Raw genomic sequence first — 16,851 nt, 5'->3', positions numbered from 1 at the left:
TCTGTTCTTGCACCTCACCAAGTATAAGCCTTTTGAAAATTTCCCCCATTCCTCTCCTATAAACATTAACCTCCATTTGTCCAGGAACCTTTTTTTTTTTTTTTTAACTTCTTTGTTTTTCTAACCTTTGTGTGCCTGTATGGCCCTTACCCAACACCTGCATAGGCCCTGGAGGACTCGATTTGTTTTATGGGCTCTGGGTACTGCAATGCACTTGGTGAGCAGCTCTGTAAAGTGTGAGTGTGTCAAGCACCGTGACAGATGAGAAATGTGTGCCTGAGCCCCCACACCAGGGGTCCGTGGAGGAGGAGTGGGGCAAAGGGCACGGGCAGCCTTTGTGTGGAACAGGTAATGAAAAGTTTTAAATGGACTGCAGCAACCTCTGAAACCCAATGCCGTAATTTAACAGGCCACTCTTACCAGCATGGGTGGGTGGGAAACCGCTCTGCAAATAGAGCCGGTTCCCTCTTCCTAACACTGGTGTTTGGCTCTTCCGGCCAGAGTTTGGCCCCACCCCTGGTCTCTCCTCAGTGGGAAGGAGGAAGCCATAGGCAAAGCTAGAACTCTGAGGCGATGATACGGAGTACAGTGCTTTGCAGGAATGTAGGTCCCTGTGGACAGGAGTAGAACGGTACACGGGGATGGTGGACAGGCACCTGAGACGTCCTACAATACCACCTGAGCATTACAGTTACTTTCACCCCCTCTGCAGGTTCTGTTGCATTACCAACTGATTAGGTCCTGATTCCAAAGTTTCTAGACAAGACAAAAAGCAGTAGTAGTGGGTTTGCAGAAGATTTGTTCGTTAGGAAGAAACGGAAAGAGTTTAGGTCGTGCTTATAGGAAAAATTTTAGGATAATTTATCTCTTAAAAATCATTTCTGATTTTCTAAAAAGCCAGAGCTCCAAAAAATACTATAAATGTATGGATTCAAGGAAGGCATTTGATCACAATTCATAATATTTGTCTAATATGCTGAAGAAAGATTGGCTGAGAATTTCTAATCGATTACTGGGGTGTATCCTAAGGGTGATTAATGGACCTATGCCATATGGACACAGGTCCCTAACTATGTGTCATAGGACTCTATGCACAATTCTGCCCTAGTCTTTTTTTTTCAGTAAATTGGGAAATGTCACAGATGGCGTGTCAGGTAAATTTGCACATTCCAATTGGCAAAATGCCTTAACCTGAGTTTCTCCATCTATAAAATATGGTTGCTAGTATCTTTTCTCTCTAACTCATAGTTTGATATGAAAATCAAATGAGGTAAACAAATGTAAATGAATTCTGAAATTTGTAAACAAAGGCCCGTTAAAAATGTGTTTTCTTAACAAGCACTGGGTGATGTATGCAGTTGTCGAATCACTATATCGTACACCAGAACCTAATGTAACGCTGTGTGTTAACTATACTGAAATTAAAATTTAAAAAAAATTTTTAGGGGCGCCTGGGTGGCTCAGTCGTTAAGCCTCTGCTTTCGGCTCAGGTCATGATCCCAGGGTCCTGGGATCGAGCCCCGCATCGGCCTCCCTGCTCTGCAGGAAGCCTGCTTCTCCCTCTCCCATTCCCCCTGCTTGTGTTCCCTCTCTCACTGTGTCTCTCTCTGTCAAATAAATAAATAAAATCTTTAAAAAAAAATTTTTAATGTAAATGTTTTTATTTGGTTATTTGTTATTCTGTGGAATTTTTTTTAAATAAGTGAAATGTAGGAGTGCCTGCAGTTGGGACAGCTTAGGTTAATAAGGGAAAATGTGTAGTGAGATGAGAATAAAATCATTAAGGGGGTTCTTTTGATAAAATATTTCTATTGCTAAAATGTCATCTTTTCCGTGAGGCCATATGTAAAATTGTAACTCTTCCACTGAGCAGTCCCTATCCCCCTTTCTTGCTTCATTTTTTTACCATACTACTTGTCACCATATGACATATTAAACATTTTACTTATTTAATATAAATAAGATTTCTACCTTGAAGGGTCTGCCCCTATTAGATGCCCATAACTATTTATTAAACAGATGAAGGATGAATAAAAGCATCTTGTATTCACTATTATCTGGGTTTGCTCTTTAGGCATGATGATTCCAAATGATATCCAAGGCCCTGGCTTGCTTGTTGAACTCCCTGCTGTGGCTCAAAGAATGGAGCAAGATTTGCCCTTATACCAACTCCCCAGGACCCGAGTTGTTTCCAAGGCCTCGGCATACATAGGAACATCATCTAGATATACCACTGATGCATGGTATGATACCATTTATCTTTGTTTTCACATTATAAAGTAGTTTTCTTTTTGCTCTTATTTTAAAAAAAAGCATGGTTATGGTGGAACATTTGGAAAATACAGAAAATATGAATAAAATTGAATATTGGACAATTACTATGAGAATTTCACATACTTAAAATTGAAGCATATATACAATTTTGTATTCTTGCAGTTGTGTGGAAAATGATTACATAGAATATTTGCTTAGAGAATAAGTTTAATTGTTTAACAATGTAAGCAAGACATACAGACAGATTAAGGAGGGAATGGATTCAAGAGTTAGAGAATTTGCTGGAATTGGTGACTGATAACGTGTCAGGGTGAGAAGACATAGTTGAGGATGACTTGTGTTTCTGGACTGGGACAATAAATGAATTGTGGCACCATTAATTCTTTCATATATGATTGTAGGAGCAAAGGAAGCAACTTAAGTGTACATTGGTAGGTGAATGGATAAAGAAGGTGTGGGATTGGGGTACTGGGTGGCTCAGTCAGTTAAGCATCTGACTTCGGTTCAGGTCATGATCTCAGGGTTCTGGGATCAAGCCCCATGTCAGGCTCTCTGCTCAGCAGGGAGTCTGCTTCTCCCTCTCCTCCTGTGCTCTCACTCGCTCGCTCTCAAATAAATAAATAAAAATCTTAAAAAAATAAAAAACGTGGTATATATGCAATGGAATATTATTCAGTGAGAAATAAGAATGAAATATTGCCATTCTCAACAGCATAGACAGACATAAAGGATAGTATGCTAAATGAGATAGGTCAGATAGTGAAAGACAAATACCATATGATTTCACTTATATGTGGAATCTAAAAAAAAAAAAACCACACGAACAAATGAACAAACAGAAACAAGCTCATAAACAGAACAAACTGGTAGTTGCCAGATGGGAGGGGGAAGAGGGATGGGCGAAATAAGTGAAGGGGATTAAGAGGCACATGCTTCGAGTTATAAATAAGTTATGGGGATAAGTACAGCATAAGGAATGCAGTTGATAATATTATAATTTTATGGTGACAGATGGTAGCTACACTTATCATGGTGAGCTTTTCACTATGTATAGAACTGTCAAATCACTATGTTGTACACCTGAAACTAATCAAACATCGTATATTATACTTCAGTTTAAAAAAAAGATTATAGGAGCATGAACAGGTTGGAAGGGAAAATGAATTTGGTTTGGGACATGTTGAGGGTTCCACAAAGTGAAGTGGAATCAATTAGGTGTGTGATTCTGGGGTTTAATGTTGAGGTCTATCCTTATGTGGATAATTGGGAGCAAGATCATGTGTATGTGAAACTGCTGGATTTGAATAGTCGTCATCCAGGGTAAGCTCAAATAGGAAGAGCATAAGGCCAGAATTATAGTCCTGCAAAACAGCATTGTTATAGGTATGAATGAGGAAGAAAATAGTGGAGTGGAATGAATGAACAAAACATTGGAGGAAATTGATGAGCCCAGAGATAGTCACGGGGGGCGCCTGGGTGGCTCAGTCGTTAAGCGTCTGCCTTTGGCTCAGGTCATGATCCCAGGGTCCTGGGGCTCGGGGGTGCCTGGGTGGCTCAGTCGTTAAGCATCTGCCTTTGGCTAAGGTTGTGATCCCAGGGTCCTGGGATCGAGCCCCGCATTGGGCTCCCTGCTCCTCGGGAAGCCTGCTTCTCCCTCTCCCACTCCCCCTGCTTGTGTTCCCTCTCTCGCTGTGTCTCCCTGTCAAATAAATGAGGTAAAGGAGAAGGAGTTACACATATATAACTACATATATATCTGTGTGTGTGTCTCTCTCTCTCTCTCTCTCTCTCTCTCTCTCTCTCTCTCTCTCTCTCTGTCTTTCTGGGATAAATCCAGCGAATGAATATGTCGATGCTAGAAAGATGGTGATTAAACACGGTCCCTGGCGAGGGTGAAGGGAGAGAAGGACATTGCACACCTAGAGAGATGAGCCTTTGGTGGTTTGATGGGAGGAAGTTTACCTCCTCCACAGAGACAGGTGCCAGGAATGAAAAGGAAAGTACAAATACAAGTGCTATTTTGTGTCCTATGGGCAGGAATCCCAAGAGATATTTTATTTTTTATATTTTTTGTCATTTAGGTAAAGGTTATTTTAAAACAAGGATGAGGTGGTAGTAATGTGGGCATTAAAAGGAGAGGTGTCTGAGTAGGGATTCACTTTTGAAACAACAGTAGGAGAGTAATGGCTTAGTGGAAGGAAGGGAGTTTAGAAAAATCTTGCCCCACCCCCACCCCTTTTCCAACTTCCCAGAGCAAGGGAATGAGCATCACTCCCTTGAGCGTGGTATCTGTGGCAGAGAACCAGAAGCTGTAGAGAGAACAGAAGAGGTTGAGAGAACATTCGGTGAAGAGGTCAGGGTGTGGAGTAGTTTCTTAACAACTCAAGGAGATTCCATGGAGTGTGATGGGTAGTTTGGCTGGAGGGTCTTGGGGGTGAGTCTGGGAACGGAAGCAAGGAGAAACCAGAGAATCAGGGAAGGAAGGAGTTGGTGGCCAAGCATAACAGGGATGAGAGATAGGGTGGATTTATTGGCCTTCATGTTTTTATTAAAACTTTAGTCCAAGTATGTTGATATATGAAGTGTCTTAGAATGATAGCACTTCTTGGTTCAGCAACCTCGTGACCTTTGCCTATGGTTTTAGATAGAAACTTCATATCACAAACAGTTGGTCTCTGGGCTTCAGCATAGCTCCTCTCTGAGTGGAAAGGAAAGACTCAGATCGGCTCAACTACTTGGAGGAATTCGGTGGCTTTTTATTCAGCAGAACTGGACCACTATGCAGAGGGGAGGTGCTGACAGGTCCTGCATCCTGGTGCGAGTGATGTAACCAGCTCCCAGGGAAACACATAGTCTTAAACAGGCAGCGGGTTTGTTTCTTTAGGAGAGATGCCTGGAGGTGGAAGTACCGGAAGGCTTAGGAATATAATTTTATGACTTCTTAAAAATTAAAAAAAAATTTTTATTGTTATGTTAATCACCATACATTACATCATTAGTTTTTGATGTAAAAAATTTTTAAATAATCTCCACACCCAATGTGGGTCTTGAACTCACAACCCCAAAATCAAGAGTCACATGCTCCACCAACTGAGCCAGCCAGGTAGGTACCCCTAATCTTATGACTTTTTATATGGTCAAATTACTTTTCAAATGAAACATCTTTGTGTTTTTTTAAATTTCCCTTCAGCTTGGTGTTAATAATTGAATCTGGTCAAAGAATTCGGAAATGGGGCTGCTTCTTTAAAGGTGTAGAACTGTGACTGCAGAATTGGACGGTATCTAAACAAATTTCCAAGACCACCCCTCCTTTCTTATGCGGAAGACCAAACAGAACATCCATTGTGTCTTACTCAATTCTTCCAGCTTCAGAGAGGGAAGATGCACTTGACTCCTACCCCATTCATTACTTTTTCTCTTAAAGTATCTTTGACAAGCTGATTTCTTATGCAGGCACAGGCATTCAAGAGTTTTGACCTAACTTTTGTCTTCTGAGATCAGTCTTGCATTTGAATGTTGTTTTTTTTGACTTGCTGTCATAGATTCAGGGTATATTGAAATTTCAGCAGGTTCTAGAAGAGTTCCTGTAAGTCATATTTCCCCTCTTTTAGTCTTTCAAGATGTGCCCCCATGGAGTTAGGTTCATAGGAGAGTATTTATTGCCGCTCAGGAGCTTTCCTGAGTAATGCATAGATTCTTTTGGAAGACAGTCTTTCAGATCAGGGTATCATGCAGTGCTGAATGATATTTTAGAGTTTCTACTTTGCATTAATTTTTGTGTAGGACCCAGCAAAGTTATTTAATAAGCACTGTGCTGCTTTATCACACAGACACCGACTTTGCTGTACCTTTGGAGGCCTGTTTTTTGTTTTGTTTTGTTTTTAATCAACTTGAAGGGGGCCAGTGGTGCAATGGGTAATGTGTCTGTGGATCAGAATATTTATTCAGTTTATTTAAACTAAAAACAAAACAAAAACAGTTTACTTATTTCTCCTGCCTTTCACCCCCTGCCTCTTGCAACCACCAATGTGTTCTCTGTATCTATGAGCTTGGTTTTTTGGTTGTTGTTTGTTTTAGATTCCACATATAAGAGAGATCATGTGGTATTTGTCTTTCTGTCTGATTTATTTCACTTACCATAATACCCTCAAGTTCCATCCATGTAGTCTCAAAGGCAAGATTTCATTCTTTTATGGCTGTATAATATCCTAGTGTGTGTGTGTGTGTGTGTGTGTGTGTGTGTACATACATATACACCATGATTATCTATCAATGGATTGTTTCTGTATCTTGACTCTCATAAATAATGCTGCAATGAACATGGGGGTGCATATATCTTTCACATAAGTGTTTTCATTTTTTTTTTTTAGGTAAATACCCAGAAGTGATATTGCTGGATCATACAGTAATTGTATTTTAAAATTTTTGAGGAACCTCCATACTTTTTCCAATTTACCTTTCCAACAACAGTGTACAGGAGTTCCCTTTTCTCCATATCTTTGCCAACCAACACTTGTTATTTCTTGTGGTTTTTTTTTTTTTTTTTTTGATAATAGCCATTCTAACAGTGTGAAGTGATACCTCATTATGGTTTTTTTTTTTTGAAGATTTTATTTATTTATTAGACAAAGAGAGAGCACAAGCAGGAGGAGCAGCAGAGGAAGAGGGAGAAGCAGGCTTCCCGTGGAGCAAGGAGCCCGATGCGGGGCTTGATCCCAGGACCTTGGGATCATGACCTGAGCCAAAGGCAGACACTTAACCAACTGAGCCACCCAGGCGCCCCACCTCATTATGGTTTTGATTTGCACTTCTCTGCTGATTCATGATGTTAAGCGTATTTTCATGTACCTGTTGGTCATCTGTATGTCTTCTTTGAAAAAAATGTCTATTCAGATCTTCTGCCCATTTTTTAATTGGATTGTTTTTTGGTATTGAGTTGTATGAATTCTTTATATATTTTGGATTTTAGTCCCTTATCAGATAGATGATTTGCAGTTATTTTATCCCATTCAGTAGGTTGCCATTTCATTTTGTGTATGGTTTCCTTTGCTGTGCAGAAGAAGCTTTTTAGTTTGTAGTCCCACTTGTTTATTTTTGCTTTTGTTGCCTTCATTGTTGATGTCGGATTAAAAAAATAATTACTAAGACCTATGCCAAGGAGTTCACCACCTATGTTTTCTTCTAGGAATTTTATGGTTTCAGGTCTTACATTCAAGTCTTTAATCCATTTTGAATTAATTTTTGTGTATGCTGTAAGATAGTGGTCCAGTTTCATTTTTTTTGTATGTGGCTGTCCAATTTTCCTTACACCATTTGTTAAAGTGATCATCCTTTCACCACTGTATGTTCTTGGCTCCTTTGTTGTAAATTAATTGATGATCTATGTTTTGGTTTATTTCTGGGCTCTCTATTCCATTGATCTATGTGTCTCTTTTTATGCCAATACCATACTATTTTAATTACTATAGCTTTGTAATATAGTTTGAAATCTGGAAGCATGTTGCCTCCAGCTTTGTTCTTTCTCAAGATTGCTTTGGTTCTTCTGGGTCTTTGTAGTTTCATAGAAGTTTTAGGACTGTTTGTTCTGTTTCTGTGAAAAATACCATTGGAATTCTGATAGTAGTTGCATTGAATCCGTATATTATTTAGGATAGTACAGACATATTTACGATAATATTTTTTCTAATCCATGAGCATGGAATATCTTTCCATTTATTTGTGTCATCTTCACTTTCTTTCATTAGTATCTTGTAGTTTTCAGTATGCAAGTCTTTCATCTTGGTTATTTTTAGGTATTCTTTTTGATGGAATTGTAAATGGGATTGTTTTCTTAATTTCTTTTTTTGATACTTTGTATCAGTATAAAGAAACAGAACAGATTTTTGCATGTTGATTTTGTGTACTACAACTTTGCTGAATTTGTTTATTCTAACAATTTTTGGATGGAGTCTTTAGAGTTTTCTATATATAAGAAATATGTCATCTGCCAATAGTGAGTTTTACTTCTTCCTTTCCAGTTTGGATGCCTTTAGTTTCTTTTTCTGGTTTAATTGCTCTGGCTAGGACTTCCAGTACTATGTTGAAGAAAAATGTTAAGAGTGGACATCCTTGTCTTGTTCCTGATCTTAAAGGAAAAGCTTTCACCTTTTCACTGTTAAGTCTGATCTTAGCTATGGGCTTGTATTATGTGGAAGTACATTCCCTCTATACCTGCTTTGTTTAGGGTTTTTATTATGAATATGTTGAATGTTGATGTTGAATTTTTTTTTTTAAGAGTTTATTTATTTATTTGACAGAGAGAGACACAGTGAGAGAGGGAACACATGCAGGGGGAATGGGAGAGAGAGAAGCAGGCTTCCCTCTGAGCAGGGAGCCCGATGCGGGGCTCGATCCCAGGACTCTGGGATCATGACCTGAGTGGAAGGCAGACACTTAACAACTGAGCCACCCAGGTGCCCCTGGGTGTTGAATTTTGTCAAATGCTTTTTTCTGCATCTATTGAGATGATCCTATGATTTTTATCCTTCATTTTGTTGATGTAGTATATCACATTGATTTGTGAATGGTGAACCATACTTGCATCCCTGGAATCAATCTGACTGGATTGTGGTGTATGATCCTTTCAATGTATTGTTGAATTTGGTTTGCTAATATTTTGTTGAGGATTTTTGCATCTTTGTTCATTAGGGTTGTTGGCCTATAATTTTCTTTTTTTGTGGTGTTTTCGTCTGGTTTTGGTATCAAGGTAATGCTAGTCTTATAAAATGTGTTTTGAAGAGTTCACCCCTTCTATTTTTTGGAAGATTTTGAGAAGGATTGGTATTAAATTGTCTTTGAATGTTTGGTAGAATCCACCAGTGAAGCCATCTGGTTTTGGACTTTTATTTATTGGGAGGTTTTCAATTACTGATTCAATCTCCTTGCTAGTAGCTGGTCTGTTCAGATTTTCTTTTTCTATATGATTCAGTCTTGAAAGATTGTATGATTCTAGAAATTTATCTATTGGCATATAATTGTTCATAGTCGTCTCATAATTCTTTGTATTTCTGTGGCATCAGTTGTAACATCTCTTTCATTTCTGATTTTATTTGAGTCCTCTTTTTTTCTTGGTAAGTCTAGTTAAAGGTTTGTCAATTTCAAAGAACCAGCTTATGGTTTCATTGATCTTTCTACTGTCTGTTTGTTTGTTTATTTATTTATTTGTTTGACAGGGAGCGCACAAGCTGGGGGAGTGGCAGGCAGAGGGAGAGGGGAAAAGCAGGCTCCCTGCTGAGCAGAGAGCCCTACGTGGGGCTCGATCCCAGGACTCTGGGATCATGACCTGAGCTGAAGGCAGACGCTTAACTGACTGAGTCACCCAGGCGCCCCTCTACTGTCATTATAGTCTCTATTTCATTTATTTCTGCTCTAATCTTTGTTATTTCCTTCCTTCTACAAGTTTTGGGCTTCATTTGTTTTTCTAGTTCCTTGCTATGTAAAGTTAAGTTATTCAAGACTTGTTTCTTGAGGTAGGCATTTATTGCCATGAGTTTCCCACTTAAAACTGCTTTTGCTGCATCATATGAAGTTTGGTGTGTTTTATTTACATTTTTGCTTATCTCAAGATATTTTTTTTGTTTCTCTTTGGATTTCTTCTTTGACCCATCGGTTGTTCAGTAGCATGTTGTTTAATCTCCACGTATTTGTGAACTTTCTAGTGTTTTTCTTGTAATTATTTTCTTGTTTTATGCCATTGCAGTTAGAAAAGGCGCTTTGTTTAATTTCAGTCATCTTAAATTGATTAAGACTTGTTTTGTGGCCTAACATAAGATCTGTCTTAGAAAATATTCCATGTGCACTTGAAGAATGTGTATTCTGTTGCTTTTGGATGGCATATTCTGTATGTGTCTGTTAAATCCATCTGTTCTAACATGTCATTTAAGGCTGATGTTTCCCTATTGATTTTCTGTCTAGATAATCTATCCATTGATGTAAGTGGGGAATTAAATCCCCTACTATTATTGTATTGCACTCTATATTTCTCCCTTTAGGTCTGTTAATATTTGCTTAATATATTTAAGTACTCCTGTGTTGAGGCATAAATGTTTACAAATATCCTCTTACTGGACTGATCCCTTTATCATGGTATAACACCCTTCTTTGTCTGTTATTCTTGGTTTTAAAGTTTATTTTGTCTGATATAAGTATGGCTACTCCAGCTTCCTTTTAGTTCCCATTTGCATGGAATATCTTTTTCCGTTCTTTCCCTTTCACTCTGTGTGTGCCCTTATATCCGAAGTGAGTCTCTATAGAGCAGCATGTAGATGGGTCTTGTTTTTTAATACATTCAGCCACTCTTTTCTTTGAGTATAGATTTTAGTCCATTTACATTTAAAGTAATTATTGACAGATATGTGTTTATTACCATTTTGCTAATTGTTTTCTATCTGTTTTTGTAGTTGAGCTTTTCTCTGTTCTTTTGACTTTCTTCCTTTTTGGTTTGATGACTTCAGTGGTATGCTTATATTCTTACTTTTATGTATTTACTATTGGTTTTTGATTTGTGGTTACCATGAGACTTAGATATAACAACTTATAATAGTCTACTTTAAGTTGATAATACCTTACATTTGATCCCATTCTAAAGCTCAGCATTTTTGCCCCTCCCCCACTATGTTTTGGTTTTGATATTGTATTTACTACATCTTTTTATCTTGTGTATCCCTTCACTAATTATTGTAATCATAGTTATTATTACTGTTTTTTTTTCTTTTAACCCTTACACTAGCTTTTTAAATCCACGACCTTTACTATATATTTACTTTTCCAATGAGATTTCTTCTCTCACATGTGTTCTCATTACTAATTAGCACCTTTCTTTTCAGTTTAAAGAAGTCCCTCTAACCTTTCTTGTAAGGCCATTTTAGTGCTGATGAACTCCTTTAGCTTTTGCTTGTCTGGAAAATTCTTTATCCTTCAATTCTGAATCATAATTTTGCCAGATAGAATATTTTTGGTTTGAAGTTTTTTCTTTCAGCACTCTGAATATATCATTCCATTCCCTTGTGACCTGTAATGTTTGTGCTCAAATATCTGCTAGTAGTTTTATGAGGGGGGTGCTCCTTATATGTAACAAGGTTTCTTTCTCTTGCTGCTTTTAATATTCTTTCCTGTCTTTAACTTTTGGCATTTTAATTATAATGTGTCGTGGTGTGAATCTCTTTGGCTTCATCTTGTTTGGAATTCTCTGGGTTTACTGGAGCTGGATGGCTGTTTCATTCCCGAAGTTAGGGAAGTTTTAGCCATTATTTCCTAATAAGATTTCCGCCTCTTTCTCTCTCTCTCTCTCTCTCTCCTTCTGGGAACCCTATAAAAAGTCAATGTCAGTTTGTTTGATGTTGTCTTGTAAATCCCTTAAGCTATTTTCACTTTTTTTATTCCTTTTTCCTCTTGCTTCTTTGATTGGGTGAGATCTTTGTCTTTGAGTTGCCCGATCCTTCTGTTTCATCTAGTCATTTATTGAACCCCTCTAGTGTATTTTTCAGTTCAGTTCTTGCATTCTTCAGCTTTGTGACTTCTCTTTGGTATTTTCTTATATTTTCCATGTTTTTCTTGAAGTTTTAACTGTTTTCATCCATTCTTTTTTTTCAAGTTCAGTGATCGTCTTTATATCCATGACTTTGGACTCTCTATCAGGTAAATTGCTTATCTCCATTTCATTAAGGTATTCTTCTGAGGTTTTTTCTTGTTCTTTCATTTGGAACATTCCTCTATTTCTTCATGTTGCTTGACTTTCTGTGTTGGTTGTTATACGGTTGATGAAACAGCCACCTCTCCCAGTTTCGAAGGAGTGGCCCTGTGTAGGAGATGAAACTTTTCATTCAGCCCTACTACAGCTCTTGGTTGTTTCCCAAACCTCTGTGCTTGTCCAAACAGCCTATTATAGTGCTCACTTCGGCAGCACATATACAAACAGCCTATTATATTTTTAATAGCTCCTGATAGTTGAGGATGTGCCAATACCGGTCAGTGTCCAAAAGGGGAGATTCAGGTTGACTGAAAGCCAGACCCTCAGGCAGCAGCTTTAAAAGCATGCAAATATATATATAATCCTGAGGGGCCACATGTGTAAGCCCCACTGGCCACCAGACAGGCAATCTAGAGGTGTGCCTTGGGTGGCAGTCACAGAAATTGGGACTTCAGAAGAGTGTATAAGCTCCTTTTGGGGAGATACCAGTGAACTAGAGCAAAGCAGAAGGAGAATGCCGGGATGGTGTTCACAGCCCAAGTTCCTTTAGAGCAGCACTGTAGGTCGCTGAATGTGTGCCACACCTAAATATTGCCCCTCAGCTGAAGCTCCAGAATAAGCAAAGTGACCTTTTTTTACAGAAAGACTGGGGCATGTGCCTCAGTCTGCTGTCTTTGAATTGCCCTGGTGGTAGTAGCCTGCCAAGAATCATCCCCTGATTGCCATAGTCCTGTGGGATCCAGGAATGCAAGACCCTTCATCCACCAGAGCCAGGCAATCAAGGGGTGTCCCCTGGATGTCAGCTGCAAAAACTGGGCACCAGACTCATGGAAAGCTCCCCTCCAAGAGTCAGTGTCACTCTGGAGTGTGGCAGAGGGTGAGCATGATGAGAGCACTTGCCCTCCGAGGTCTCTGGAAAGGATTAGTCAGCCTCAAGATGCATGCTTAATTAGAACCCTACCTCTCAGGCTACTGTCCTAATGATTAATAGGCTCCTGCATGGAAAGACCAAGCTCCTGGATCTGTTGCCTCTTGCTATGCTCTAGGGGTGGTAGCTATTGAAGAATTTTTTGTTCATTGGTTACAACTTAGTGGGACTCATGAGTGTAAGCCTAACAGGCCCCAAGAATCAGGCAATGTAGAGGTGTCCCCTCTACAGGAGTCACAAATATTGGGGCACCAGATTAGGAGTATGAGCTCCTTTTTGGGTGACACTGATTATTACAATCCCATGTGACCAGGAACATGAGCTCCTCTGGCTTCTAGCATCAGATGATCAAGAGGACTGGTAGTCAGAGGTCAGATGCTCCTTGAAAGTAGAGATCTCTAGGAAGGGGCCTCTGGGCAAGCAGGGTGTGATAACTCTGGAGGGTGTCCAAGTGATTTTGTTCCGAGAGAGCACAAGCAGGGGGACCGGCAGGCAGAGGGAGAAGCAGTCTCCCTGCTGAGCAGGGAGCCCAATGTGGGACTCGATCCCAGGACCCTGGGATCATGACCTGAGCTGAAGGCAGACCCTTAACCAACTGAGCCACCCAGGTGTCTCTCCTTCTTTCCTTATAAGGCCACTTGAGATCCTGTCTTCAGAATCCACCTGGCTTCAGTCTTTTTCTGACTCATCTATGTCATCACCTACTGCCTAAAGACATACGGGTGCCTGTAATGGGGAACATGCACATTTCTCAGACTAATAGCAGATCTGTAATATAGATACATCATAGGTACTGTTCAAACATTTCCTCTGTTGTCTGTAGCTACATGACCCTGAGAAGGTTTCCCTCGTGTCTGTATTTCCTCACTTATAAAGTGGGTAGTTCTTTGAGTTAAATAAGTGTGCATATAAAGGACTTCATAAAATGCCTTGAACAGAGCTTAATGAAAGGTTGGCAGTGATGCTAGATGACAAGGATAGACTTCATGGGCTCAGAGGTTTCTAGGGCAGTGTTCTTTGTTGCGTTTATTAAAACATTGGACGAGATTGTAGTTCTTTTGTGTGGGTGTGTGTAATGAGTAGGATCAACTCATAGTAAGGAAAACAAAGTGTCAGAGCCTAAAACCTGGGAAGATGAACTTGAGATGAAAGACTTGTATTTAAAATTGAAAAAAAAAATCATGTTATATGTATACTAGTATGCAAATGAAAATAAATGTTTTCAGGTATTGATCGTTTGTTTTGAATATGGCAGGTAAAATAGGAGGGGGGTGTCGTATTTGGGGAAAGGATTAAATGAATTATTGTTAAATTTTGAGCCCCAGTACAGTGCCTGGCATGTAAAGCCTTCTGAGGCAATGGTGGATATCTAATAGATTTATCTTTGAGGTAAACTTTGTGTAGATTCAGAACATTGGTAGGAGGCTGAGGATTAGGGGAGAATAAATATGTACATTTGAGCAAAGACTACTCTGGAGTGTTTGAGTTGGGAGGAAAACGGGAGATTTCTAGTATAATGCCGTTGGAGCTGTTGTCTGCTCTGCAGGCGAAGACAAATGTGAAAAATTAGGACAAGAGGTACATAGAGCATTACACTAATGTGTTTGAAAATATAATTAGATCTTTGTTTACTAATTTAGGCTCTACAGAAGGCCAAATGAGAAGTAAATTTGATATAAGAAAGCAACTTACCCATTATGGCTTGAGTTTTTGTTTCTTAACAAAACTCTTAAGCACAGTTTTACATATTTATATAAAATGCACAAATTTTAAGGGACAGTTTGTTTAATTTTGATAAATTCATTCACAGCCTGATGAAGATATTACATCCATCACTCCTTGGCAGTACCCTGCCCCGGGCAACTACTAATATGACTTCTAAATCCAGCGCCTTAGACCACTCAGCCACGCTACCGCCCCTACTAATATGACTTCTAACACCGTAAATTATTTCTCCCATTCTAGAACTCATGTAAATGTTGGCATACAGTAGGTACTTTTTTGTGTCTGGCTTCTTTCCCTCAGCGCAGTCTGTGTCCTTCTAAACTTTAAGGGAATGCCTAATTCTTTATGTATACTCGTGTCAGATAATAATTTGCTTTGCAACTTCAAAATCACAGTGTAACATCTGTGTAAGTAGCCCTACTAGTGTGAAAAACACTAGTGCCTATTGTCCTGTTTCCTGTGGTGTGTCATACAAAATTACCATATAGAATCTGTATTTAAAGAGGAAAAAAAATCTCAAGATAGTTCAGTTACAACCAAAACTCGTCCTGCTTGCATCATTTTAGAGTGCGGAGTTTACTTGACACACATTTTGGCTTAGTACTTAGTAGGTAGAAATTTTATATGAAAGAAGGTACGTTGGAAAGAAAAGGTCTGATTCATCTCATTTTTGTATGATGCTGAAAATTTGATTTGCCTAGAGATTGTATATCATCGAATCTTACATTAGTATCCACTTGTTCATTAATGGGGTGGTCCACCTTTCCCCCCAGTTCTGTTAAAGTGTTAACTTTGTCCATTTGTTATAAAGGTCAAAAATAAAAAGCACTGTTTCTATTGGATGGTTAATTCCTCTGGGGAAAATTGGTTATAAAACTCTGGATCAAAGTGTAAGAAGTACATTTCATTTATTTTAACATGAGATTCTAACTGATTGAGCTACTGACCATATTTAATCAGTGCAAATTATAAAATTTGAGGTCAGAAAACCCTTGTTAAAGTTTTAAATATGTTTGTGTAAATTTAGATCTTGATATATGCAGTAAAAATATTTTACTTTCTCAGTTAATTTTTAATTTGGGTTAAAAGGTATATGCATTCATCAGTGTAAAGTGACCACATTAGTTTGTATAGTTGCTCATCTCTTGTGATAGTATTTCCAAAATAAATCACACTATCTAGATAAGCTTTTGCAAGATGGTTTTTTGTTTTTTGTTTTTGGTTGTTTTATTGTACTTTAAAGATTTTATTTTTAAGTAATCTCCACAACCAACGTGGGGCTTGAACTCGCAATCCTGAGATCAAGTCACATGCTCCCCCAACTGAGCCAGCCAGGTACCCCTAAGCTTTTGCAAGTTTAATCTCTCTCTAGGTATGAAATAATCTGAAGAAAATATGTGTAAACTTCCTAAAGAAATATAATATGCTTTGAAAAAGTCAGTTTCTTCCAACAGAATAATCCTTTTGTTACACTATCAAAACTAAAATTTTGCATATTCTAGACAGTGTTTTCTTTCCCCCCTTGGTTGTATGTGAAAGCCAGCTGTTTTGGAAATTTTTGGTTTTCATTTTTTTAAATGGGGAAACTAATCGTCCATACTAATGTTAAAACTTGGTTTCCATTCTATTTTAGGTTTCTAAAAATTGAATAAGAGTAGCATACATGTACCATAGTAAAAATACCTATGTGGGATTTTCTTCTTCTTCTTCTTTTTAATGCCTCTTATGAACTGTTTTTGCTCACAACACTTCTGACACCAAATATGTGAGTTTTCCCCTCTGCCCAACTACTGATTCTCTGGACACTAACTGGTGTCTTAAAATTCAATTCACTTCTGACACTAGCTACTCAGAGTTAGTGCTGATTGCACAGTCTAAGGACTTAGTCCCACAAGACTGTCCTGACTTCAGATGCCCGTCACAAGGTCCGTGTTGCTAGCTGTGCTTCTGACCAACCAGCTACAAATTGGGAGTTCCCGTGATCCCTTTCTCAGGTTTGATGATCAAAACCTTTGATTTGCTAGGATGGCTCACAGAAATTAGGAAAGTGCTTTACTTATGCTGACTGGTTTATTATAAAAGATACAACTGAGAAATAGCCAAATAGAAGAGATGCATAGGGCAAGGTATGGAGGATGCACAGAGCTTCCATGCATTTCCTGGGTGCGTCCCCCTTCCCCTCCGCCAGTACATCAAT

General features: G+C 38.7%; 1 protein-coding gene across 3 annotated transcripts in view; it reads left to right on the top strand.

The window, feature by feature from the left end:
• Positions 1-16,851, top strand: part of PATJ (PATJ crumbs cell polarity complex component) — a 347,778-nt gene that overhangs the window by 114,396 nt on the left and 216,531 nt on the right. For all 3 annotated transcript variants that reach the window (XM_078073041.1, XM_036091353.2, XM_078073040.1), the window contains exon 22: positions 2,075-2,243. In XM_078073041.1, coding sequence (XP_077929167.1) covers positions 2,075-2,243 — 169 coding nt within the window. The remainder of the gene's footprint in view (positions 1-2,074; positions 2,244-16,851) is intronic.

Source organism: Halichoerus grypus, chromosome 5, assembly GCF_964656455.1.
Source record: "Halichoerus grypus chromosome 5, mHalGry1.hap1.1, whole genome shotgun sequence".
Classification (NCBI taxonomy): Eukaryota; Metazoa; Chordata; class Mammalia; order Carnivora; family Phocidae; genus Halichoerus; species Halichoerus grypus.
This window is presented reverse-complemented; position numbering and strand designations above follow the sequence as displayed.